Consider the following 27,718-nt stretch of genomic DNA (forward strand, 5'->3'; position numbering starts at 1 on the left):
TGGGACTATTAAAGGATTATCTTATTAAGGAGTACCCAGTGGATAGATGATAAATGTTGTTCATGGGCCATCCTCTTTAGTATTGTCGCACCATGTATAATTACAATTAGTGTGTGCTGTATTCTATAACTGCTTAAAGAGGTTGTCTGGACAAAAATATTTTTAAATTAGGTTTGGGGAAGTAAAAAAACAAACAAAAAAAACACCTGTTCCCGGTGCTTTGGTCTCCAGCGTGGTCCGATTCTTCTGCTGGTCTGGCTTCTCCAAGTGAAACTGCTTGCTGGCTGTGAAGTGCCAGATGTCTTCCACTGAAGGAAGAGCCCCTGGGATGTCACAGATAGTGACTTCACGTGTCCTTCATTGAGGCCACTGATCGGTCTTAGCAGTCACAGGTGGCAGGGATTTCTGCTGGAAAATAACAATGGATCTGCAGGATCGGACCGCATGGGCTGGCACCAGGGAATGTCGCTGATTTTTTATTTTTATTTTTTTTAAACCTTCCAGTCTTTTTAGAATATAATATATTTGCCTGGATAACTCCTATCCAATTCACAATTAACTCCTATCCAATTCACTTTCTAATCATTAGGATAGGCCATAAATATTAGATTTGCAGGGGTCCTGTAGACCACCAGTTCTGAGGCAGTGTGGGAGAGCTACATTTCTCACTCACTGTAGAAACTGCAAAATATATCTGATGCCAGCTCACAGGTTTTTTTTTCCTTAGGTTTTTTTGTAAGCAAAAAACAATTAAATTGAGATTTAAACAGAATTGTTGATACACTGGAAAAAAAAAATGAGATTTTATTTTTAGGCAACCAGTTGTCATATAAATCTAACACTATTGGAATCCCTTTTTAAGTGTTGTATATTTGTTTTTGTAGGTCTGAAATTTGGAAAAATTGGTAAAATGGCCCTGGTATTCTGTAATCTTTTGCAAAGAAGAACATTAGGATTAACGGTAATTAACAATTTTAAAGGGAGTTTGTCACCAGGGTAAAGAATTGTAAACCAGCAACATTGTTAGATAGGTCAGACTCACCTGAATGCAATCCTCTTTTCTCTTTCTGATGCAGAGATATTAATTTACTTCACAATATGCAAATGTTTTATCTGGAGCACCAAGGGTGACTCCGTTGGTTCAAGCTGCTCCTGCAATGATGTTTAGGCTGATAAATCCGGCATACAAACAGGCCGAGTAAGGGCAGATGTTGCCACTCTGGCACAGGTTTCTTTAGCAGAACAATTTGCAGCAAAAAAGCAGCTAAGACTGCATACGGACACCAGCAGTTTGCTTTAAAAACCCATTCAAATGAATAGTTTTAAAACTGTCCGCCAGCAAGCCGTCCTCTGTCGAGTTTCTCCAAGATTAGGATGGAAACACGATGGACGGACAGAGGCGCAAGTGTAAACGCACCCTAAAATTGCCTTGCCAAAACTGCAGAAGGAAATTTACCTGTTCAAAACCTGAATGCAAGACGTAGAGTGTGGATGGGATTTGTTTCTATTCCAATCACTATACTGGTACTGTATATCTCAATGGGTTAGCTACGGACGATTCTGTTAGCAGCTAAAGGGACATCCATTGCTCTCATTTGTCGTAGGATGAGAACAATGGATTATTACCGTGATAGAGTAACGACCCCCTCTGTCTCTGTCTGTTTCTATTGACTCTAATGTAAACTGCATGACATGACAACGCCATGTTTGTTTACAGAAGAAAAAGCCACAGAAGCCACAGGGTGGCTCAGTGGTTAGCACTGCAGCCTCACGGCGCTGGGCCTAGTGTTCAAATCCTGCCAAGGGCAAAAAACCATCTGCAAGGAGTTTGTATGTTCTCTCCGTGTTTGCATGGATTTCCATCCCATACTCCAAAAAGACATACTGATAGGGAAAAATGTACATTGTGAGCTCTATGTGGGGCTCACAATCTACATTTTAAAAAAAAAGAAGAAAAAGTTCTACATGCAACCCTATCAATCAGAACAGTCGTCTAAAAAATGGATAGTAATGACTTTTTTATTGTTTTACTACTTTCTTCCTATCACCCCCACCCTTTTTCTTAGTCAATTCTTTGAAATGATGTATTATTATTTTGTTGATACCAAACTAACATTGACACTAACATTGTAATATTCAGCTTTTGGCAGAGCACCCTTCCATGTCACTGGTGTGGACTGACTGGATTCGTCATAAGTTTACAAGGTCTCGCATTCCTGAAGAAGTAAGTCTGCTCTGTTATAATCTTGTTTGCCCATGTCCAACTTTTAACATGTTTTATGTTGGAAATACAATTTATATCCAAAACTTAATATTCTTGTATAATTATAGAACACATGTCCTTAGCTTAGCTTCTATTATGTAGTCTGATATTTCTCACTTACATCTTAGGCTGTAAGACCCTGAAGCAAGACTTGTGCAGTCACTTATTTATTATGGAAAGTTGGATTATTTCTGCTCTGATGCCTATACAATTGTAACAGATTATAAATGTAAAATAATGTATTGTTGAATATTTGTTTGTTCACTGTATATTGGTTCTCAGTCAAGTCTAGGATGGAAATAAAATAGGAAATACCGTATTTTTCGGACTATAAGACGCACCTAGGTTTTAGAGGAGGAAAATAGGGAAAAAAATTTTTGCAGCAAAAACTGGTAAAATATTTAATATATGGGAGTTGTAGTTTTGCAACAGCTGCAAGGCCACATTGACAGGTGACCCTGCAGCTGTACGGGGAGGCATAGAGCGTTTTTTTTGCGGGGCCAGCTGTACTTTTTAGTTATACCATTTTGGGGGATATCTATTGCTTAGATCACCTTGTATTGAAAAAAAAAACAGGAGGTGATTTAGAACTTTTATTTATTTCATATTTTTAAAGCTTTTTTTTTTTTACTATTTTATTCCCCCCCGGGGGCTTGAACCTGCGGTCACTTGATCGCAAGTCCCATAGACGGCAATACAACTGTATTGCCGTCTATGGGACATTCTGTCTATTAGTATTACGGCTGGTCATAGAGACCAGCCGCAATACTAATATAGCCGTGACAGGCCCGGGAGCCTCATTAGGCTCCCGGCTGTCACCCGAACAGGTCGGCTCCTGCGATATCGCCGCGCAGGAGCCGGCCTGCAACTTTACAGGTACGGGGCCGGTGGGGACCGGCCCCGGGGGAGAAGAGGCCGCTGATACAGACTGCAGACCCGGCATCCGCTGTACTAGAGAGGCGGATGCCGGGGAGGGATAGACGCCGGGGCCTGAGACATCGCTACGATCCTCTGCCCTGCATGAAGCCAGCGGCGGGGGGACGGAGGAGCGGAATAGCATCACTCCTCCCACTGCTGGCTTCATGCAGGGCAGAGGAGCGCAGCGATGTCTCAGGCCCCGGCACCTGTAATGGCGTCTATCACTTGCCGGCTTCCGCCTCTCTATTACAGCGGATGCCAGGCGCCACCTTCAGACTATAAGACTCACCCTTCTTTTCCCCAAAAATTTTGGGGAAAAAAAGTGCGTCTTATAGTCCGAAAAATACGGTACTTCACAGAAGACGTTAACCAACAATACAATCATATAAACTAAAGACAACATCCATTGTGATCAGACAGTGTAAAGCTGGACATAGTCTGAGGGCTTGTCTGTCTTATCGTCATCTCCACTAATCCACACCACAATAACCATTTGTTTTCTTTATTTGGTGGTTGCGTATGTCCTGGCAGAACAAAATACTGGACACAAGGACCAAAACTTAGCATTGCAATTGATTTAGAAACATTTACTTTCATACTATACTTTAGCAGAGTTACTTGCATCTACATATATTTGTAACAGATGGATGATTAGTGTTGTGTTTTTACTTACTTTTATGTTTAGACATTTCAACCAAAGCCAGAAGATCATGAAAAATATGGCGGTGATCCACAGCAACCACATAAATTACATCTTGTTACTAGAATAAGATCTTATGTTGGAAGACCATACTGGGAGAAGGAAGTAATTGACAGACTGGGACTTGAAAAGGTATAAAATTTATTATATAACGTTGTGTGGTGTGAAGGAGCTCCTAGATCTACAATTCATTACATAATGTCATATATGTCATATAGTGTGAACAGGGCCGGTTTTAGACAAAGTGGGGCCCTGGACAAAATTAAAAGTGGGGCCCCACTTGTACATACAATATAGTCACATTCTGTTAATTCAATGTGCCGCAGGCCTATTACTGGTACTTACAGGGGTGTTCTTAATGTTTTTTAAGTGGTTGTTTGTAAATTTGTAAGGTTTTTTTGCCTAGGCAAACTAGTTACTTCTGTGCCTTATCTTTAAAGATCAGGTGCAAAAGCAACAAGGCACATGCCCTTCTCTATACACTAAAAAATATTTCTATACATACAAAGTTATCAAATAAGACCACTATGCCAGTACTAAATACTGTCACATCACCCACTGACCACTATACCAGGACTAAATACTGTCACATCACCCGCTGACCACTATACCAGGACTAAATACTGTCACATCAGACACTGACCACTATACCAGGACTAAATACTGTCACATCAGACACTGACCACTATACCAGGACTAAATATTGTCACAGCAATCCGCTGACCACTTTAGCAGGACCAAATGCTGTCACGTCACCCGCTGACTGCTATACCAGGACTCAATACTGTCACGTCACCCACTGACCGCTGTACCAGGACTACATACTGTCACGTCTCCCACTGACCGCTATACCAGGACTAAATACTGTCACATCACCCTCTGACCACTATACCAGGACTAAATACTGTCACGTCACCCACTGACCACTATACTAGGACTACATACTGTCACATCACCCACTGACCACTATACTAGGACTACATACTGTCACATCACCCGCTGACCGCTATACCAGGACTAAATATTGTCATGTCAGCCACTGGCTGCTATACCAGGACTAAATACTCTCACATTAGCTACTTACTGCCAGATTCCCCTTTGCCTGCATAATACAATCCACAAATCGCTATTTTTACGGTATAATGTTCCCCTCACAGCACCAAACACTTCACGACTATCAGAGTTGCCTCCATTCCCCATATGAAGAACATAACCAGACCCCTTTTATTTGCAGATTCCCCCTCATAATGTCAGGCAGCAATTAACCTCTTCCTGCCCTGCACTGTAATAGTAAGTTTCAGTAAGCAGGTTGTTCCTAGGAGCCATATACTCTTCACTTGTGAGTGCTTAGAATGACATACACTGCACCTCTGCAAGTTGGACAATGGTCCTGGATAACCAGAGAACTGATGCAGATAACGTGTATTTAAAGAGAATCTTTCATGTCTTCAGAGATGTGTGGTATTATATACTGCTAGAAAACTGACTGAGTTCAGTGCAGTGCCAACTTTTCCAGTATTCGCCACGATGGAGATATTGGTGCAGTTAGTTTTAGCACCAATATCTCTCCACTGTTGGAAAGGTGGGCCTTCTAGCCTAGCGGCATCACTGGGCAGTAGAAAACGCCCCTCTGACAGTACAAGGCTATGGAAGAGTACAGTCAGGAAGGTGTTCCTCACAGCCCAGAAATGATGCTGAGCTATAAGACCCGCTCTTCTGAGAGTGGAGAGATATTGCTGCCGAAATTAATAGCACCGATATCTCCAGCACAGGGGCACATACTGTGAAAGCTGGCAGTGCAGTGAATTCCGTGCCCTGCAAGGGCTGAGGCCCTGGGAAATTGCCCAGGTTGCCGGCCCTGGGTGTGAAGGAGCTCTTAGACCTATTTTATTTGACCTCTAATTTGACAAGCACTTTTTTCTTTTTAGTACTATTGGACATTTAGCGTGTCCAACATAAAATAATTATTCTTAAAAATTAGAAAACATTGATACATGTCCTGTTAGTTGAGTGGCGAAATGAAAGGAAATAATTCCATTGGTGGCTTTCCTAGAGGAAACAATCCCTTGTAAGAGTTTGTCATAAAATAATACATTCGTTCATTTTATAACTCCTTGAAAAAAAAATTAAAGGGGTTGTTCCATGAAAAGCATCCTATCTATACTGCTAGTTTATGTGGATTTAAGACTTTTCCTATATACATTGCTTTATCAAAACTGCTTTGTTTGGCCGCTATATTAATTTATTCACTTCATTGTTCACACTGTGTTTCTATGCCCACTGGGCTTATCTGCTCATTTCCCAAGTGATGTAGCTGCCTGCTTTAAGGGGGGGAGGAAGGGGTTGACAAGCAACAGAGCTCCTCAGATGGGGAGGGGGGAGGTGAGAGCTCTGGGATTACTGTGCTGTCTATCTTCAGCTTTTCCACTTATCAGCCAGTTATTTGAATTTGGCTGATAAGGGCTGAGCTAAGGAGTCTGTATGTAATGCAAGCTGACTCAAATCCAGCTCTGCTACAACAGTTTCCACATCAGCTTCATACTGTGGTAATGCATAGCAGAGTAAGTGTAACCCCGCCCACCAATGTGCCGAGAAATCCAGGAAGTGAAGAGAGCACAGAGCCTTCAGGCTGCAGAACAAAAGTTATGAGAATACCCCTTTAAATATTCTGAGAACTATGAAAAGAGTATTAATATCTTAAAGGATGACATAATAATTAGAGATGAGCGAACACTAAAATGTTCGAGGTTCGAAATTCGATTCGAACAGCCGCTCACTGTTCGAGTGTTCGAATGGGTTTCGAACCCCATTATAGTCTATGGGGAACATAAACTCGTTAAGGGGGAAACCCAAATTCGTGTCTGGAGGGTCACCAAGTCCACTATGACACCCCAGGAAATGATACCAACACCCTGGAATGACACTGGGACAGCAGGGGAAGCATGTCTGGGGGCATAAAAGTCACTTTATTTCATGGAAATCCCTGTCAGTTTGCGATTTTCGCAAGCTAACTTTTCCCCATAGAAATGCATTGGCCAGTGCTGATTGGCCAGAGTACGGAACTCGACCAATCAGCGCTGGCTCTGCTGGAGGAGGCGGAGTCTAAGATAGCTCCACACCAGTCTCCATTCAGGTCCGACCTTAGACTCCGCCTCCTCCGGCAGAGCCAGCGCTGATTGGCCGAAGGCTGGCCAATGCATTCCTATGCGAATGCAGACTTAGCAGTGCTGAGTCCGTTTTGCTCAACTACACATCTGATGCACACTCGGCACTGCTACATCAGATGTAGCAATCTGATGTAGCAGAGCCGAGGGTGCACTAGAACCCCTGTGCAAACTCAGTTCACGCTAATAGAATGCATTGGCCAGCGCTGATTGGCCAATGCATTCTATTAGCCCGATGAAGTAGAGCTGAATGTGTGTGCTAAGCACACACATTCAGCACTGCTTCATCAAGCCAATACAATGCATTAGCCAGTGCTGATTGGCCAGAGTACGGAATTCGGCCAATCAGCGCTGGCCAATGCATTCTATTAGCCCGATGAAGTAGAGCTGAATGTGTGTGCTAAGCACACACATTCAGCACTGCTTCATCAAGCCAATACAATGCATTAGCCAGTGCTGATTGGCCAGAGTACGGAATTCGGCCAATCAGCGCTGGCTCTGCTGGAGGAGGCGGAGTCTAAGATCGCTCCACACCAGTCTCCATTCAGGTCCGACCTTAGACTCCGCCTCCTCCGGCAGAGCCAGCGCTGATTGGCCGAAGGCTGGCCAATGCATTCCTATGCGAATGCAGATTTAGCAGTGCTGAGTCAGTTTTGCTCAACTACACATCTGATGCACACTCGGCACTGCTACATCAGATGTAGCAATCTGATGTAGCAGAGCCGAGGGTGCACTAGAACCCCTGTGCAAACTCAGTTCACGCTAATAGAATGCATTGGCCAGCGCTGATTGGCCAATGCATTCTATTAGCCCGATGAAGTAGAGCTGAATGTGTGTGCTAAGCACACACATTCAGCACTGCTTCATCAAGCCAATACAATGCATTAGCCAGTGCTGATTGGCCAGAGTACGGAATTCGGCCAATCAGCGCTGGCCAATGCATTCTATTAGCCCGATGAAGTAGAGCTGAATGTGTGTGCTAAGCACACACATTCAGCACTGCTTCATCAAGCCAATACAATGCATTAGCCAGTGCTGATTGGCCAGAGTACGGAATTCGGCCAATCAGCGCTGGCTCTGCTGGAGGAGGCGGAGTCTAAGATCGCTCCACACCAGTCTCCATTCAGGTCCGACCTTAGACTCCGCCTCCTCCGGCAGAGCCAGCGCTGATTGGCCGAAGGCTGGCCAATGCATTCCTATGCGAATGCAGACTTAGCAGTGCTGAGTCAGTTTTGCTCAACTACACATCTGATGCACACTCGGCACTGCTACATCAGATGTAGCAATCTGATGTAGCAGAGCCGAGGGTGCACTAGAACCCCTGTGCAAACTCAGTTCACGCTAATAGAATGCATTGGCCAGCGCTGATTGGCCAATGCATTCTATTAGCCCGATGAAGTAGAGCTGAATGTGTGTGCTAAGCACACACATTCAGCACTGCTTCATCAAGCCAATACAATGCATTAGCCAGTGCTGATTGGCCAGAGTACGGAATTCGGCCAATCAGCGCTGGCCAATGCATTCTATTAGCCCGATGAAGTAGAGCTGAATGTGTGTGCTAAGCACACACATTCAGCACTGCTTCATCAAGCCAATACAATGCATTAGCCAGTGCTGATTGGCCAGAGTACGGAATTCGGCCAATCAGCGCTGGCTCTGCTGGAGGAGGCGGAGTCTAAGGTCGGACCTGAATGGAGACTGGTGTGGAGCGATCTTAGACTCCGCCTCCTCCAGCAGAGCCAGCGCTGATTGGCCGAATTCCGTACTCTGGCCAATCAGCACTGGCTAATGCATTGTATTGGCGTGATGAAGCAGTGCTGAATGTGTGTGCTTAGCACACACATTCAGCTCTACTTCATCGGGCTAATAGAATGCATTGGCCAATCAGCGCTGGCCAATGCATTCTATTAGCGTGAACTGAGTTTGCACAGGGGTTCTAGTGCACCCTCGGCTCTGCTACATCAGATTGCTACATCTGATGTAGCAGTGCCGAGTGTGCATCAGATGTGTAGTTGAGCAAAACTGACTCAGCACTGCTAAGTCTCTGCATTCGCATAGGAATGCATTGGCCAGCCTTCGGCCAATCAGCGCTGGCTCTGCCGGAGGAGGCGGAGTCTAAGGTCGGACCTGAATGGAGACTGGTGTGGAGCGATCTTAGACTCCGCCTCCTCCAGCAGAGCCAGCGCTGATTGGTCGAGTTCCGTACTCTGGCCAATCAGCGCTGGCCAATGCATTCTATTAGCCCGATGAATTAGAGCTGAATGTGTGTGCTTAGCACACACATTCAGCTCTACTTCATCAGGCTAATAGAATACATTGGCCAATCAGCGCTGGCCAATGCATTCTATTAGCTTGATGAAGCAGAGTGTGCACAAGGGTTCAAGCGCACCCTCGGCTCTGATGTAGCAGAGCTGAGGGTGCACAAGGGTTCAAGTGCACCCTCGGCTCTCCTACATCAGAGCCGAGGGTGCGCTTGAACCCTTGTGCAGCCTCGGCTCTGCTACATCAGAGCCGAGGGTGCGCTTGAACCCTTGTGCACACTCTGCTTCATCAAGCTAATAGAATGCATTGGCCAGCACTGATTGGCCAGAGTACGGAATTCGGCCAATCAGCGCTGGCCAATGCATCCCTATGGGAAAAAGTTTATCTCACAAAAATCACAATTACACACCCGATAGAGCCCCAAAAAGTTATTTTTAATAACATTCCCCCCTAAATAAAGGTTATCCCTAGCTATCCCTGCCTGTACAGCTATCCCTGTCTCATAGTCACAAAGTTCACATTCTCATATGACCCGGATTTGAAATCCACTATTCGTCTAAAATGGAGGTCACCTGATTTCGGCAGCCAATGACTTTTTCCAATTTTTTTCAATGCCCCCAGTGTCGTAGTTCCTGTCCCACCTCCCCTGCGCTGTTATTGGTGCAAAAAAGGCGCCAGGGAAGGTGGGAGGGGAATCGAATTTTGGCGCACTTTACCACGTGGTGTTCGATTCGATTCGAACATGGCGAACACCCTGATATCCGATCGAACATGTGTTCGATAGAACACTGTTCGCTCATCTCTAATAATAATTGCTCTACTTCTTGTATTAGGTATTATGGTAACTAAAGGTAAGCTTACTGTCTACCAAAATCCCCAAGTCTTTTTTAGCGGCAATCCTACCCAGTAATTTACTATTAAATACACGATCATACATTTCATTTCCTCGTACAAAATGCATAATCTTAAATTTGTCTGTATTAAATTTGGTTTGCCAAGTCTCAGTCAATGCTTCTAGCTTCCTCAGATCCCCCTGTAATATTCTGCTAACCTCCTCAGTTTTGATTACTTCTCAGTTTAGTATAATCTGCAAATATGATCTGCACTGTATACCCTCTACCAGGTTATTAATAACCATATTAAAAAGAGAGGACCCAATACTGACCCTTGTGGCACCCCACTGGTATTTCCCAATAACAAACACCCTCTGTTTTCACTGAGCCAGTTGTGAACCCAAATGCATATGTTTTCCCCCATTTCCATTTTGTATACCAACCTTTTATATGGTACAGTTTCAAAAACCTTTGAAAAGTCCAGATATACTGCATCTCCCACATTACCCATGTCCGGTCTAGAACTGACCTCTTCATAGAAGCTGATCAGATTAGTCTGACAGGACTGATTCCTTATAAACCCATGCTCATTGGGTGTATTTAGAAACTTTTCCAAGTGTGATGCATTTTAATTTTTGCTTTCTCCTGTGTATGGCTTGATAATTACATTAATCGGACAATAGTAGGATAGGTCATCTATTTCATATTGTTTGGGGTCCGACACCTGGGACTCTATATCTGCCTTCACCAGCTGCTATACAGTGAACAGTACCAGAAACAAATAAGGTTATGTTTACACGTCCATTATTACAGTCCATTGCTGGTATATGTCATAGGGGTAACCCCTTTGATAAATAAAAAAGCAAGAGAGTACCCTGCCTGCAAGTGATTTCAATCTAGGTGGAATGGAGGAAGGCGACAGCAGGCCAGGGTGCAAGCTAGTCCTATGGTAATGTAGTAGTAGTAGTAAGGGTATTGTAGGTTGCAGGCTTTACTGAATAAATGGGTCCTTAGATTACATAGTATGACTGAAAAGAGTCATATATCCATTCAGTTCAACCAAGGGTGGGAAGTGAAATTTATAAGACTGAGTGGAATTAAAGTTTACCCCAAGACTCCACATTTTAGGAGCTCAAAAGTAATTGGACAAATAAACATAACCCAAACAAAATATTTTTATTTTCAATATTTTGTTGCGAATCCTTTGGAGGCAATCACTGCCTTAAGTCTGGAACCCATGGACATCACCAAACGCTGGGTTTCCTCCTTCTTAATGCTTTGCCAGGCCTTTACAGCCGCAGCCTTCAGGTCTTGCTTGTTTGTGGGTCTTTCCGCCTTAAGTCTGGATTTGAGCAAGTGAAATGCATGCTCAATTGGGTTAAGATCTGGTGATTGACTTGGCCATTGCAGAATGTTCCACTTTTTTGCACTCATGAACTCCTGGGTAGCTTTGGCTGTATGCTTGGGGTCATTGTCCATCTGTACTATGAAGCGCCGTCCGATCAACTTGGCAGCATTTGGCTGAATCTGGGCTGAAAGTATATCCCGGTACACTTCAGAATTCATCCGGCTACTCTTGTCTGCTGTTATGTCATCCATAAACACAAGTGACCCAGTGCCATTGAAAGCCATGCATGCCCATGCCATCACGTTGCCTCCACCATGTTTTACAGAGGATGTGGTGTGCCTTGGATCATGTGCCGTTCCCTTTCTTCTCCAAACTTTTTTCTTCCCATCATTCTGGTACAGGCTGATCTTTGTCTCATCTGTCCATAGAATACTTTTCCAGAACTGAGCTGGCTTCTTGAGGTGTTTTTCAGCAAATTTAACTCTGGCCTGTCTATTTTTGGAATTGATGAATGGTTTGCATCTAGATGTGAACCCTTTGTATTTACTTTCATGGAGTCTTCTCTTTACTGTTGACTTAGAGACAGATACACCTACTTCACTGAGAGTGTTCTGGACTTCAGTTGATGTTGTGAATGGGTTCTTCTTGACCAAAGAAAGTATGCGGCGATCATCCACCACTGTTGTCATCCATGGACGCCCACGCCTTTTTGAGTTCCCAAGCTCACCAGTCAATTCCTTTTTTCTTAGAATGTACCCGACTGTTGATTTTGCTACTCCAAGCATGTCTGCTATCTCTCTGATGGATTTTTTCTTTTTTTTCAGCCTCAGGATGTTCTGCTTCACCTCAATTGAGAGTTCCTTTGACCGCATGTTGTCTGGTCACAGCAACAGCTTCCAAATGCAAAACCACACACCTGGAATCAACCCCAGACCTTTTAACTACTTCATTGATTACAGGTTTATGAGGGAGACGCCTTCAGAGTTAATTGCAGCCCTTAGAGTCCATTGTCCAATTACTTTTGGTCCCTTGAAAAAGAGGAGGCTATGCATTACAGAGCTATGATTCCTAAACCCTTTCTCCGATTTGGATGTGGAAACTCTCATATTGCAGCTGGGAGTGTGCACTTTCAGCCCATATTATATATATATAATTGTATTTCTGCACATGTTTTAGTAAACAGCTAAAATAACAAAACTTGTGTCACTGTCCAAATATTTCTGGCCCTAACTGTATAAACTGTGTTTGAGAGTCTGGATAAGCACTTTGGAGAGGAGGATGCAACTTAGACACTGTTGAACGCTGGATAGCAGAAGGATAGCATCAAGCCAAAGCGGTAAATTTGAATGTCCTGAGCATAAAAAGTCATTCTTTCTCAGGTTATAGGCATAGATGGAAAATAGAAGGGTCCTAGGACAGACCTTTGATGGACACCAAAAGAGAAAGAGGGGAAAACAAGGAATACCTAAATGTATAGATAGTATGGTATTCAGGAGAGGGGCCAGTTTTTTATACCAGATGATGATGACTGCATGTATAACAGGAGGAAGTGGTTGACTATCTTAAAGCAAGTGCAAAGGTCAAGAGAGAGGAACATCCACTGCCATGTGCTACATATTATATCATTTCTATTTTTCATTTTGAATTTTAGGCTCACAAGCCAGTTGTGCATAAGAACATCCCATCAGTCAACAATCAGCTTAAAGTCATCAAGCACTTAGTAAGGTTCGTACATTATTACTATTATTATATTTAATATTTTTAACTTGGTTTTATAAGATGACTCTGGTACCTTTTTAAAGAGGTTTTCCAGGATATACATATAAACCGCGGTCCCCCGATTAGTGGACCCCGGAACGGAAACCAATGCGCAGATGTGAAAAAAGCCTTAGCTGTGTTTTAGATATTCATGTCACTATGTATGAAAACCTTCCAATACAGTTTTACATACCGATGACATTCAGAAATTCGTAGAAAAAGTCTTCCGGCAACTCTCCAATAAAATATAACTTTTAATGCAGCTTTATAAAATATCAAATAATAATAACAGGTGGAACAAAAGAAAAAATAGAAAATGAAATTATCCCCCTAAAAAAGCATTTTTTGGGGGATAATTTCATTTTAAATTTTTTCTTTTTTTCACCTGTGTTTATTATTTGATATTTTATAAAGCTGCATTAAAAGTTATATTTTATTGGAGAGTTGCTGGAAGACTTTTTCTACGAATTTGATTGTTCCTGACATTCAAGGAGTCGATTGTAGCGTGTACCCCGAAGAGAAAAAAAACCCGACATTGATAGATAGAGATATCTATATATATATATATATATATATATATATATATATATATATATATATATATATATATATATATATATATATATATGTGTGAACCATTTCTTTCTTTGCTATCTATACTGATGACATACCTGAATGTACCAAGATAGTATATGTAACAAGTTAGTAAAGTTATCTCCTTATATCCCATTCACATAAATATTATAACTTTTGATATGAGATCATGATAATAACCAGGTTATTACAGGCTGTAATCCATATTCGTTTATGATCAATTCCTTTGTGGACATTCAGGTGAATTGTATATTTTACTTTTCTAGTGTCACCTTGAAACATTTTGCAGTAACTTTATCTTTGCAGTGGTATAGTGCACAGTATATGCATCATATGATGCTATAATACAAAAAATAATTAAAACTACATTTGGTGATTTGGATTCTCTTTAACAGAATGTGTAAGAAATATTTGCTAAATCAACATTTTAAATATTTTTTTTTTAAAACTTTTATCTTTTCTATAGAGTTCAGCCACTGAAACTACCCTATGGGCTTCCAACAGAGGACGACATGTCAGACACTTACCTGAACAGTAAAGGCCAGCTAGTAATTCGTAAAAAACTGGAGCCAATTGATGTGAAATCACATGAATCCTAGTGTGTTCTGTTATAGTCACTTGTAAAATAAAGCATTTTTGTACAGTATTTGTATTTTAAGTATTTTCTTGCAGCTGACATTTGAAGATTTAGCTTAACCCTTTCCTGCAAAGCTCTTATGCACTGACCTGTATAATACACTGCAATAGATAAGTATTGCTGTGTGGTATAAAAGCACAAAAGGTTAAGTCTGCTTGAATGTTTAAAAAAAAAAAAAAAAAATGTATAAAGTGTACAAATTTTATTTTTTTTTCTCAATGTTATTGTGCTTCTCAACTTTATTGTGTTTTTTTTTGTTGTTTTTTTGCAGTTATGGTTTTTTTTACAGGTGAGTAAAAGAACTTTTTTACCTGAGAGGACTCCAACCATATTAAAAAAAAACTCATGCGATTTTTTTTTTTTTTTCTTCCCTCCCCACCTCAACGTGTGTCCCTTTCGGGTCACCAGCACATTGTCTAACATGGGTTGTGTGTGTAGATCTGCTGATAAAAGGTTACCTAGCGTAAAAAAATGTTCAGATACTTTGGTAATAGTAGAGTTCTGGTTAGATATATTAACAAATAAAACAAGCTCTGTAAATAAATTACATTTAATAAATATCTGTCAATTTTAAATACAAAATATGACAACATCTCTTCATAGAATACTAACAGCAGTTCTACTAGGGACAATGGAATAGAACATGTCATTTTTCCGTGGATGACTAATACATGATTATTTACCAGAAATGTGCCATTTAGGTTTGGCTGTTGGCAGCATTATAACAGGTCTGTACTCCAGTTTTCTGATGAATGGATTACCAATGACTTGTTGACCCACAAATGTCTTTTGACCTGTGTTGTTAGTTACATCAATGTAATTGAACAATTTACTGAAGAAGTCAAGAAAATGTCCTCATTCCATCATTCCTTTGTAATTGTAAAGTAGTAGACAAGAAATTTTTCTGTGCGTAATATTTTTGGCCATAATATAATTTTTTAAAATCTATTAAAATACAGTGTAAATAACATATCTAATGACTTTATAGCTCAAAATATTACACTTGGCTCAATAGGTTAAATATAAAGCTAAAGCACATATACGACTTTATGCAAAAAAAAAAATTAGCACCTGCACATAATGTAATAAACAGCCTCAAAATGAAATCTTTCATGTAATAAGTAATATTTTCATACTGTCATACTATCAGTCTTTGTTTTTGCATTTGCTAAAAATGTTATACATAGCAAGATAACGGTAGCTGAGGTAAATCTGGAAATAAGGTGTTTCACTAGAAAGGGATGAAACATTCTTACAATTTACTTTGGGTGACTGTGTTGTATGAATGCTTTAGTTGTCACATACCTGTCTAGATTAGCACAATGTGAGCAGAACGTTTATGAATTTGTAGGAAGGAGTATTTCTAAGGATAAGGCACCACGGTGAAAACAAATTTACGTATTTTCCTGCAGCGTTTGTACATAGAAAATCTGCAGAGGACTTTCTTCTTCAATTATACCTATAGGGAAGCCGCCAGCATTTCCATAGCTATAATTGACGTGCTGCAATTTCCAAAAATGTGACTCACAGCATTCCTGCTATGGGTATTTTTCTGCAATGTATGAATGGAATTTGCCCAAACCACAGCATTTACTCTACAGGGAGCCCCACCTGTTATCATGACACATTTTCAACATGTTAAAGGGGTTTCCCTACTTTTTTTTTATTTTTTATTATTGCTTAGGCTCCATTCAGATACACATTTTGTACATCAGTTGAAGACTAAGACCCCACGTAGTGAAACGCAGCATAAAAACGCTGCAGAATAAAGATTCATGATCTTCGACTCAAACAAAGTTTTCTTACACTGGGTAGGACATTTCAGTCTAAAATCTCTTGATAATGCCCTGATTTCATGTGATATAGTCAAGGCCTCCAGTACCAGACGCAGCAAAGCAACCCCACAGCATTATGGATCCTACACCATGCTTAACTATTGGTAGGGTGTTTTTTTTTTTCCTTATAAGCTTCATTGCAGCATCTGTAAACAAATTGTTACTTTGCACTGCCAAAAATCTTGATTTTTGTTTCATCCGTCCGCAGAACATTTTCCCAGAAGGATCGAGGTTTGTCAAGGTACTCTTTGGCACAGATCAGTCCTTCCTTTTTATGTCTTTTCTTCAGCAATGGTTTCGTCCTTGGCCTTAAAGCTCTGCTTGGTTCAGTGCATGGTACTTGTTGAAACCATGACCTCAGATTTTACCATGTTAGCCTTTCGAGTTTTAGATATCGGATGTGGTGTTATATCCACCATTCACACCAAACTTCAAAGACATCTCTTGTCAATGTTCCTCTTTCCCCCACATCGAGGGAAGTACTTGACAGTTCCATGCTTGGCAAACTTCTTAATAACATTGTCCATTGTAACTGGGATACCAAGGTACTTGGAGGTGGCCTTAACACTACGGAATACTTATGTTTGCTTAGACAGCTCCTTTGTCTTCATACAACTATGACTAATGTTCACATGAGTATTATTGCTTCCATTTAAAACAGAATCCACAATGGTAGGCAAGACCAGTCTTATGACAGATACTACTAGTGCCAAACAATCCACATTGTCTTTGCTACCTCACATTAGAGGCAAGTATTGTAGAAAACATGACATGGACCTAGTCTAATATACACCTCATATAATATACAGTGCTGATCCATAAAGGAGCATTTTCTGTGCCTGTAGTGTATTAAATAACCCAGTATATAAACAGAAAAAATATAGATACAGCACTAGTAGAAGGCAGTACACTTCAGTCTCAACATCACAAATGAGCATGGTTGGGGTTTGGACAAAATGGCCGTTGCATAGAACAGAGTCTGATACACATTTTATCTTCACTCTAATCATTAATATTCTTTATATTTACACTTAGAAATTACTTGACTGTGTCTGAGATTTGTCGATTGTCAGTAAAGATCTTTCTGCTGCGACTACCATGGCATGGAATGTGGAGTTTTCATCAGACAACAGGACTGAGGGCTTGTTAAACTCTGTGATCTTCAAAAGAAAAGAAAATAAATACACACCATGTACTTCAACATAAAAAAATTGTCAATTATTGATTTAAAAAGCATCTTTCATATCCTCTGCACTAGCGGTTTTATATACCACTGGAAAGCTGACAGTGTGCGCCTGGGTGATGGAGAAACTAATGGCACCAATATGCTTTCACCATCAGAAGGTCGGGCCTTACTGCATAGCGTCATTGCTGGATGGCAAGGAACAATCCCTCTGACAGTACAATGTTGTAGAAGCGGTTACCTAAGGAAACCCACGGACCCTATGGACAATAATGGGGTCCGCGAGAAGCCAATAGTGCAATGAATTCAGCACACTGTCAGCTTGTTAGCGGTATATATTACCATGGGTGCCAGAGGACATGAAAAGGAATCGACCTCTTTAAAAAATAAATATTTCCTATTCATTTTAAAACTATTGACTTTAGCTAAAAAAAAAAAAAAAAAAAGCAGCAAAACTTCTCATTGCCTGCCACATTAAATGTTATAAAATTATAAGGATTTTATTTTTTATTCAATCTTATTCTTCGTTACCATGTACATCTAGCCATGTGATATACATACAATAGAAACATAACCACCCATACTAGTGGTTTTATACGTCTTTTCTTTTGAATATATTTATTTCCTTACCCTGCAACAATGTACAAATACAACATGCAACATACAACATATTTACACATGCATGAGGAAAAATGTTTTTGCCATGTTCTTTTCAGTACATGCCATTTTATAAAGACAACATTTTCATCAAATAAAGTATAAGTTATATAGAAATGGAATATATATCTATCCAGTCCAATAATTAACAAATCTCTAGCAATAGCATCACATGAATTTAATTATGTAACTGCACACACTTTTTGCCTCAATACACTATGTTATTTTCTGTATGTATAGTTTTCATTTAAACGTTTAAAAAGAACCTTTCATCACCTTGAACAACTCCAGCTCTTTACATCATTTAATAGGTGCTGTTCCACTGATTCCAGCACAGTTAGAATTTATTCTCTAGCCAACACCATTCACAGGCAATCAATGCTGTTAGTTTTGGTGCCTGATATACTATTTAGACTCTGTACTGTCAGGAGGGGCAGTGTCAGGCAGGAGCAGACAAGGGGTGTGATTCTGAGCTCTGATACTGGCTGCCTCTGATTGGAGCTCTGCATCACACCCCCTGCCTGACATTTCTCTTCTGACATTACAGAGATTAAATAACACATCAGACACCAAAACTAACTCTACTTGTTTCTTGGGAATGATGGGGACTAGAGAGAAAATTCCAACTGCTAGAATGATATATTTTAATATCTGAAAGGCTAAGAATTTGAAAGGGTGAGGTGGTGAAATGTCCTCTTTTTAAGTAATTTTCAGTAAAGGGTAGCCCTATCTAAGTAAAGTTATAGCATATTGGAAGGTGAGGTATTAAGTCTGAGAATGAAGGAGCTGTAGTGCTGGTTTGGCAGTATAGTTCCTTCTCACGGCTGCTGATATTAACTGATGCCCAGGTCTCTGAAAATAGTATGCTAATCAGGGTAAATTGACTTCAGTGTAGTAACCCAAATTACCAACCCCACAAGGCCACCTAAGTGTACTTATGAGTAAACTGTACTAATTTATGTGCTATCTCAAACTCAAAGACAGACTGGCCTAGTAATATAATGTCTACACAAAGGGGTAATGTTACTAGGGGGTGAGCCAGTCTGTCTTTCTCTGAGTTTCAGACAGCATAGAAAATAGTCAATTTACCCTGATTAGCATACTATTTCCAAAGATGTGGGCGTCCCTGCAACCCCTTTATTTCCAGAATCACTGGAGGTCCAGAGATTTGAAACCCAACTAACCATAAACCAATCTTTGCAATCAGGCAAGGCAAGGTCAGGTAAAACAGCCTGACCCCCAACTCCTCCTCTGACTCATTCATAAAAGGCTGACCATGGCCAGGGCCACTCAGAAGCAGGGAAGCTCCTCTAATTCATCAAATTGAATTCCTATGGAAGCAAAGAAATTAATCATTTCATTTTGAAGCTAGAGTCAAAGTCAGTAACTTTTTTTCTAAATCTACTGAAAATTAGTACTGACTCTGACTCCACAGCTCTGGTTGCAATATGACTATACAAGATGGGAATACACTTTTAACTGTATAATACACAATATAACAACAACCTAATAGTAAAAAGTGACTCATCCTATATAAATACTGTTACTTACTCTTCCATGGTCCATCACCATTATTCTGTCACAGTGGAAGACAGTATTGAGACGATGAGCTATTATGAGCACAGTACATTCCCTGAATGCATCATTAATAGTGTCCTGAATCAGTGCATCGGTTTCATTGTCAATTGCTGCAGTTGCTTCATCTAATAGTAATATCTAATTTAAAAAAAAGTTTAAAAAAGTTATCAATCTTATCAAAAGTAAGAACATATTCCAGCAAACCTGACAGATATTTAAGCTGCCCCCTCTGAAGGTGGTATGCAGTAGTGTAAGGCATGCTCTCTGTAGCCCTGTCTTCTGCTTCCACAATCAGTGTGTATTTTCTGGCTAAACCCACAGATTGTTTGTTGCAGCGCACTGCCAGCACTATAGACAAGGAGACTGGTGTATTCCTGAAATTCCGACTCCCCTTGCTTTCTAGACACTGACTGGCAACTTTCTACTGCTGTTCATAGGGAGAAAGCTGTCAATCAGCAGCTTCAGTGTGGATACACTAGACTGCTTGATCAAAGTACTGCAGTATGCTGTAACATATAAACTGTCAGTTTACCCAGAATCTTCTGCAAGCTACTCTCAGCATAAGAGGAAAGCATAAGCACACCAGAGGTTTCCTTTAAAAAGGTATTCCTCTATTTATGGCATATCCACATATTATGCCATAAATGTCTTATAAGAGGGGGCCTCATCTCTAGGACCTCACATATACAAAGAACAGGCATCCCCTATCTCCGTTATGGCGAACCTATGGCATGTGTGCCAAAGAGGGGACGCAGAGTCCCCTCTGCTGGCACGCATGCAGTTGCCTGGATCGCTTACTAACAGGATTCCCCATTGGTGAGTGATCGCTGCTTTCAGTTGCATGTGCAGATGCACATACAGCTGAAAGCTGTCAGTGTAAGCCGCACTCCGCGTGACCGCGACCAACATTGACTGCAGAGTGTGATGCAGGCGCAATGACGTAATTTTTAATGCTTCACCTCTTGCTTCAATTATAATCTTCTGACATCATTCCTCAATGGCACAAATACTAAATGTCCTTTCTGGTCTGACAACATACCTGGCTGTTTCTCAGTAAAGCCCTTGCCATGCACAAAAGTTGGCGTTCTCCAAGTGAAAAATTACCACCATTCTCGGTCACGTTTGCATGTAGCTTTCCATGCATCTGTTCTACCTAAATAGATTAAAAGCATATTATTTGCATTTTATCATTGCACATATACATACTATATATATTATGGCAAATTTATTAAGATTGGTGTATCATATGCTAGTCTTAATAAGAACATGAATGGCACACAGACCAAGAGATTCATAAACAGGCCTCTTCATAATTCAGTCGGCCATCCTTATGCCTGACCTGCTCTGATCCCCACCCTGTTCGGCTCACATTTGCAAAATGTTGCAGACCCCCAGTGGGTCCAATAAGTCTTTTACTGAGCTTTGTTTTATTTTATACAGTATGTACTAAATTTAAAAGGCTTAACTCTTTCCTGTAATATTTATTGCTTGACTATTTTTTTGTCATCTACCTGCAAGGTATAAAAAATACAATGCTATGCATACACATTGTAAAATAGTAATAGTGAGATATGTAACGTCACATATAAAGGCTCTAAGGGTCGTGGAAAAAAAGCTACCAGAACCCACTGAAATCAATGGGAGGCTTTTTTTTTTCAGTGTGGAAAATTCCACACCAAATTCCTCACCATTTTCCTCCGTGTGAATGGACCCTAAAAGTTCCTCATGTAATGATATAGCCATGCATAAATGAAGGATGTTACTTGAGTTGACCGGCAAACATGTTGTACATTCTCATTACATGACATATTACATACTATAACATTCGTCACATCTTCTATAAGATTGATTGAAATAGTTATAGCTGACGCCAGTATGAAACTAAATATTGCAGTCTTAGTTGGAATGGTGGAAACCTCCTGCAGGTGGCAGTGTGTAATTTATACTTACGTGTTGTTTCATATGAGTCTTTTCTAATGCATTCCACACCGCCTCATCTGTGTACTGATTCATTGGGTCCAAATTCCACCTAAAATTTTGCATTTATTATTTGGGTATACATTACACACCACACGGTGTTAGTAAATAAGTTATGTTATATCCATGCCACCACCAGTTACCTATTTTTTGTATATTTCATCTTCACTGACCATTTTTTAGTAATCTATTGCGGTTATCATCATTGTGGTAATATGAATGGATGATAGTGGACTTATAAAAATAAATTTAGGCAATACAATTTATGATATATGCATTTACATATAGCCCACCTGACACTTCCAACAAAAAGAACTGGTTCTTGAGGGATGATGGAAAGTTTTTTTCTTAGATCCTCCAGTCCAATTGTATTTATTTGGATGTCATCTATGCTGATCGTACCTCCAGATAGTTCAGCCAGTCTAAAAAGTGTCATTGCCAAGGATGATTTGCCTGTCCAGTAAAGAATGTAGTATGGTTAAATACACTTGATTTTATAACAATTTATAGCCAGACTGATATAATGGATGTAACTGGACACTTGTAAAGCTGCCACGCACATTAGATTCTCATCAGCCAAACTGGCCAATTATGTCCATTTCATTCAACACTACCATGAATTATTATTTATGATGGCTTACAACAGGCTTTAGTCTGCCAAAAATAGCTCAGCTATGCTGGATATGTTCGGCCAGCTGAAAATATCAGTGTTTGGTATGCGGCCAATCATCAGACAATGACTGTATGGCTGTGTTCACATCTGCGTCTGGTATCCATCCACATGCAAACAGTTTTAGGCCAGGGCAGGAAAAATCATGGCGTTTTACAGTAACTGCAAAGTGGATGGGATTCATGCGAATCCCATGCCCACTTTGCAGTAGAAACCGCAGCATGTCAATTATATCTACAGAAACGCCGGTGTCTTTCCCATAGATATAATGGTAACAGAAAGTCCGCGGGGGAAAACTCCACAACCTTTCTGTTTAAAGCGCTGCAGAAAGAACCGCGATGGGTTCCCACCGCGGTTTTTCCCACAGCACTTTAGTGCTGTGAATCATCCCGTGGGGCCTTAACCTTAAGAGAAAAATGGTTTGGTCCAAAAAGGATTCCAAATGGTTACACAAAGGATACCCAAATCAGTTTTTTTAGATGGATTAGGGAGCTGCTGTCTGCCCGCCGTGATTCCACCTAAATTGCAGGAAAAACAGCTTGGGGACAGCTTCTAGGCAGTCAGTTTAAAAACCCATCTGAACGCCCCCTTACTTGTATTTTTTAAGAAGTAAACTGCTCCCCTGATCAGACAGCTACATCACACCATTCAAAATCTAATGTGTATGGCCAGACTGAAGAACCAAATAACATTTAGGGTGCATTCACACAATGTCTTTTGGCACGTAATTTTGCCGCATAATCACGGCCGCAAAATAGCTCCGCGTATACAGTACCGACTCCCATTGAAGCCATTACTGCCATTGCAGTATATGGCTAGTAATAGACCTAAAAACAATGAGAATATTTCCCTATAAAGAATTCCAAGATTCTATCATATACATACAACATAAGATCTTTGCTCTGTAACTTTAACTTATCAATATTCTTTTATTTCTCTCTGTATCAAAGGCCTCCCCAATTTCTTCAGACATAGAAGAACGAACAGGAGTATACATGGTCCCAGATATTCATGAAAAAAATCAACACAGACCTGACCCAGTTCTTCCCACAATTCCAATTTTTTCTCGTGGCTCAATATTAAATGAAATTTTCTTCAGAACCAAAGGTAGGCTGTCACGGTATCGCATTTCAACATTTTCGAATGTAATCCTTCCATTTTGCGGCCATTCTTTTGATGGAGTTGTTGCTGGATAATGAAGTGGTGCTTCTGATTCTAGATTCTGAGGGGAAAAATATAACATTAAAATTAGATACTTATGTATATATGTGCTAATATGGTTATTATTTATTATTTCTCTCCTATGATAATATTAAAACTGATTGTAAATTGGAAAATAAAATAAAAGTACATATAGACGTAGCGAAAGGCATCTAAAAATGTTGCAGAGATAAAACACAGCTGGAATGAGTTTTTCTCTGCAAAAAAACACTTCTAATTCCACAGCTAAAACGAACATTCTGTGTGTTTTCAAACAAAAACTATTCCTCTGCTTTTTGTGTCGTTTGTGAATGAGATTGATGGTACTGTAAAATTCTATGTTTCTGCAGCAGCCAAAAATGCTACATTTCTGCTACGTGGAACCTTAGCCATAAAAAGTGTTTGTACATCGCTACTAATGAGGTTTTACAGTCTTATATAATTAAAACTGAAAGGGAGGTAGGTCCAAAATGCCTTCTAAACTAATATTACTGTGTAAGCGGCCATTTTTCATGTGTCCGCAGGCATGCGCAGTTGGGTCTGCCCGAAGCCTACAAGTTTGACCGCCTGCGCCAGAAGAAGACTCGTGAAGAGGACGTTCCTGAAGAAGATGGAGGCGTCACTGGAGAATTCTCTCACAGCATTGGGAACGCCCCCAGTGCTGTTTGAGCACTGTGGCCCGCCCCCAGTGCTGCGAGATAACTAATTTGCATACCGACAAAAAACTAGATTTCTACGGAACGGCGGCGCGGAGAAGACATTGAAAGGTAGGAGATGAATAGTGTTTCTTAAGGCTATTTTGCCGTGTTAGTGAGAAAAAATGTATTTGAATGATAGGATCTCTTTAACAGGAACAGAAACATAACTTTGTGGCCACAAAGATGAAGCAAACCAAAATAATGGAAATGCCAATCAGCCTACAAGTGTATTGGGTCAGGCGATATTTGCCTTCAAGCAGCCGTGAACCCATGTAGAACTTAAAAACATCATTAACAGCTAAAGGATGAAGTTGGCTGCTGATTCCAAAGGAGAGCTGCAGCAATGGCGTGTATAGGAAAATCTGGTTATCTGGGTTCACCCCTGGTGCACTTGTATACTGATAATGTCTCTGTTTCTATTAAAGCTCTCTACTTGGCATTATTATTGTTTTGCCAGGTATTTTATGCCTGCTAGACTTCTTTTAAAGGGTTTTTTTCTCAAAAGAAGTTAGCCATAGGATAGGGGATAACTTGCAGATCAGTTGGGGTCTGACCGCTCAGACCCCCACAGATAAGGTGAACAGGGGACTTTAGTCTCCCCATTCTGAATGGAGCATTGGTTGAGCACACTGCTCCATTCATTTCAATGGGAGTGTTAGAGATAGCTGAAGGGATAAACTAGTTGCAAAGGGAAAAACCTTACGCACTGTATAACTGAAAACTTGTACAACTTTTGTATTTCAAATTCTCAATATCTAGTTAGTTGACTGTGAATGAACTGAGAAGAATAAATGTATGAATGTAACATGTAGAGGCTGAAATTCTGTCCTAGTCACAACTAAGGGTGGGTCCACATCTATGTAGAAACCGCCAAAAATCAGGGGCAGAGAAAAGTCAATATAGGACTTTTTCCTCTGCTGCTTTCAGTTTGAAAATGGCAGACATCCAGTAGACCCTATTATAGTCAATGGAGTCCACCACTGTCCAGATATAAAAAGAAGTTTTAACCGGCATTCACACTACCTCCGCTGTCCGCCCTGGGTTTCAGTCATAAATCCTGGGGAAACAGGACAGCGGACGTCTTGCCGGCATTCAGTTTTAAAACCTATTCATTTGAATGGTTTTTTTAAAGGTGACAAAGTCCTACATGCAGGACATACATAATGGACAACACAATGTTAGTGTGAATCTAGTGTAAGTGAATACAGTTGTATCAAATCTATGCAATGTTCTCTGAACTAAACAATATACAGTAGTCTTCAGATTGATGCACTGTTGTAAACTACTAGAGAGAGCTTTGCAGTTCCTCTTATGTTTAGCTTACAAATCATTCTCTAGATAGGATACAATTGTCTACTTCTCATCTGAAAGCAGGACTAGCTACGTAGGGGAGTTAAGAAAACAAATTCCCTTTCAAAGGGTTTGTCCATGGTTATAAAAAAAGGGCTGATTCCTTCCATAAAAAATGTTAGGGAGCGTTCACACTACCGTCGGTGTCCGACATGTAGTGTCCGCTCCTAGTGTCCGTTCAAAATCTGTCACGGACACTAGGAGCGGACACTAGATGTGTCCGTGACACCTGTCATTCAAATGAATGGGCATCGGGTGCGTTCTTTTGCACTCCGTGCCCGTCCTTCCCTGTCCGCAAGAGAAGATGTCCGACTTCTCAAGCGGACAGAAAAGCCCTGCATGCAGGGTTCCTCTGTCCGCTTGAGAAGTCGGACATCTTCTCTTGCGGACAGGGAAGGACGGGCACGGAGTGCAAAAGAACGCACCCGCTGCCCATTCATTTGAATGACAGGTGTCACGGACACATCTAGTGTCCGCTCCTAGTGTCCGTGACAGATTTTGAGCGGACACTAGGAGCGGACACTACATGTCGGACACCGACGGTAGTGTGAACGCCCCCTTACACCTGTTCAAAGGTTGTGTGTGGTATTATAGCTAATCCCCATCCACTTCACTGCAGAGGAGCCAAAATATCAGACACAACCAATGGACCTGTGTGCTGCTGCTTTTGGAAGAAATAGCAAAGTTTCTAAAACTGAGTTAGGGTTAGAACACATAATATATCAACTGTAGATATAGATAAAACTGCAGTCAGTTCTGGGATGACAGGTACTGCCACTACTAAGTAAGTGACACACTGATAATTCCAGGCTATTCCTCTTCTCATTACTAAGGGCCCCTTCACACGGAGTATACGCTCGCTGATTCTGAACTTGTAAACGTTCCAAATCAGCAGCGTTAAAACAGATCCTATTGTTTTCTATGGGAGCCGGCATACGTGCGCTCCCCATAGAAATGAATGGGCTGCTTTTTCCCCCTATTGCTTTCAATGTATTATGCGCGTATCACATTGAAAGCAATAGGGGAAAAATGCCTCCCATTCATTTCAATGGGGAGCGCACGTATGCCGGCTCCCATAGTAATGAATGGGATCTGCTTTGTATGCGCTCATTTTGAACGTGTTTACGTTCAGAATGAGCTGAGCGTATGCTCAGTGTGAATGCACCCTTATAATGGAAATATAAACTCTGCAAAGCAAACCTCTGCAGACTTTCTGTGGGAAAAACCAGGGTGTATTTCCAGCACGTTTTTTCCAACAACACATTTTTGCAGTGGTCTGTTACGTGGGGCCTTAGCCTAACTGCTTTGCACCAGCAGGCACACTTGTGTGAGTTCCATATGGATTCCAATGCTATATCTAAAATTATCAATGTGTTAAAGGCAAATCTATTTCTGGCACAGTGACATGTACTTGTATCATTGCCCAGTTTAAACTTCTAAGAAACATGTACTAAAAAAGTATTCGAATTCAAATTCCTATGGCTATAACCACTTCATATGATGGTGTGGAGAAACAGAGTACGATTACCGCCAAAAAAAAAAAAATTACTTGCTTTCTTTATAAGCCTGGGTTCATATCATATCTAAAGATGAAGTTACAGGCTGTATTTAGTTGTGCCACCATATAATTATGAAAATCACACAATCTTGTGACCATTGCAAAATACATAACAATTTTAGGCTTTCTGGGAAGTTCATAATGACCTTTTTTTTTCTCAAAGGGCAACAGTGAATTCAATAATAATTTAAAAGAACAAACTTCACAAAAGATAAGAAATCTCTGAAATGACAGTGTAAAATACCATTGAGATGTTGTGACATCATGCTGTTAACAAGGTCCTCTGTGGCACTGAAAACCAATAACCTCACAACTACGCAATCTGTCAGAAGGTCAATATATCTTTAATGACCTTTCACTTCATAGTAGAACTTTTATCTTTGAACTATGTCAACTTAGTTTAAACATTTACAGCCAACACCCACTGGGAAAATATTGTCAGATGCAGCAATTGATACTAAAGTTTAATGTTTAGTATTTTTTGTTATCGTCCGGGTGTACAGAACATATCCATATTGTAACAAAAAAAAACGTA

At 40.7% G+C, this 27,718-nt stretch overlaps 2 protein-coding genes across 6 annotated transcripts in view; one reads left to right on the plus strand and one right to left on the minus strand.

Annotated features, from left to right (window-relative positions):
• MRPL30 (mitochondrial ribosomal protein L30) overlaps nucleotides 1-14,486 on the plus strand; it is a 15,746-nt gene extending 1,260 nt beyond the window's left edge. For both annotated transcript variants that reach the window (XM_075265206.1, XM_075265207.1), the window contains exons 2-6: nucleotides 885-961; nucleotides 2,141-2,224; nucleotides 3,867-4,013; nucleotides 13,140-13,213; nucleotides 14,307-14,486. In XM_075265206.1, coding sequence (XP_075121307.1) covers nucleotides 885-961; nucleotides 2,141-2,224; nucleotides 3,867-4,013; nucleotides 13,140-13,213; nucleotides 14,307-14,439 — 515 coding nt within the window. In that variant the 3' untranslated portion in view covers nucleotides 14,440-14,486. The remainder of the gene's footprint in view (nucleotides 1-884; nucleotides 962-2,140; nucleotides 2,225-3,866; nucleotides 4,014-13,139; nucleotides 13,214-14,306) is intronic.
• Nucleotides 14,487-15,013: 527 nt separating this feature from the next.
• The window catches only part of LOC142195411 (ATP-binding cassette sub-family C member 5-like), a 66,237-nt gene continuing 53,532 nt past the window's right edge, over nucleotides 15,014-27,718 (minus strand). For all 4 annotated transcript variants that reach the window (XM_075265175.1, XM_075265176.1, XM_075265177.1 and 1 more), the window contains 6 exons: nucleotides 23,410-23,599; nucleotides 22,001-22,160; nucleotides 21,681-21,759; nucleotides 20,770-20,883; nucleotides 19,704-19,868; nucleotides 15,014-17,472 (listed from right to left, as the gene is read on the minus strand). In XM_075265175.1, coding sequence (XP_075121276.1) covers nucleotides 17,344-17,472; nucleotides 19,704-19,868; nucleotides 20,770-20,883; nucleotides 21,681-21,759; nucleotides 22,001-22,160; nucleotides 23,410-23,599 — 837 coding nt within the window. In that variant the 3' untranslated portion in view covers nucleotides 15,014-17,343. The remainder of the gene's footprint in view (nucleotides 17,473-19,703; nucleotides 19,869-20,769; nucleotides 20,884-21,680; nucleotides 21,760-22,000; nucleotides 22,161-23,409; nucleotides 23,600-27,718) is intronic.

This window comes from Leptodactylus fuscus, chromosome 2 (assembly GCF_031893055.1).
Source record: "Leptodactylus fuscus isolate aLepFus1 chromosome 2, aLepFus1.hap2, whole genome shotgun sequence".
Classification (NCBI taxonomy): domain Eukaryota; kingdom Metazoa; phylum Chordata; class Amphibia; order Anura; family Leptodactylidae; genus Leptodactylus; species Leptodactylus fuscus.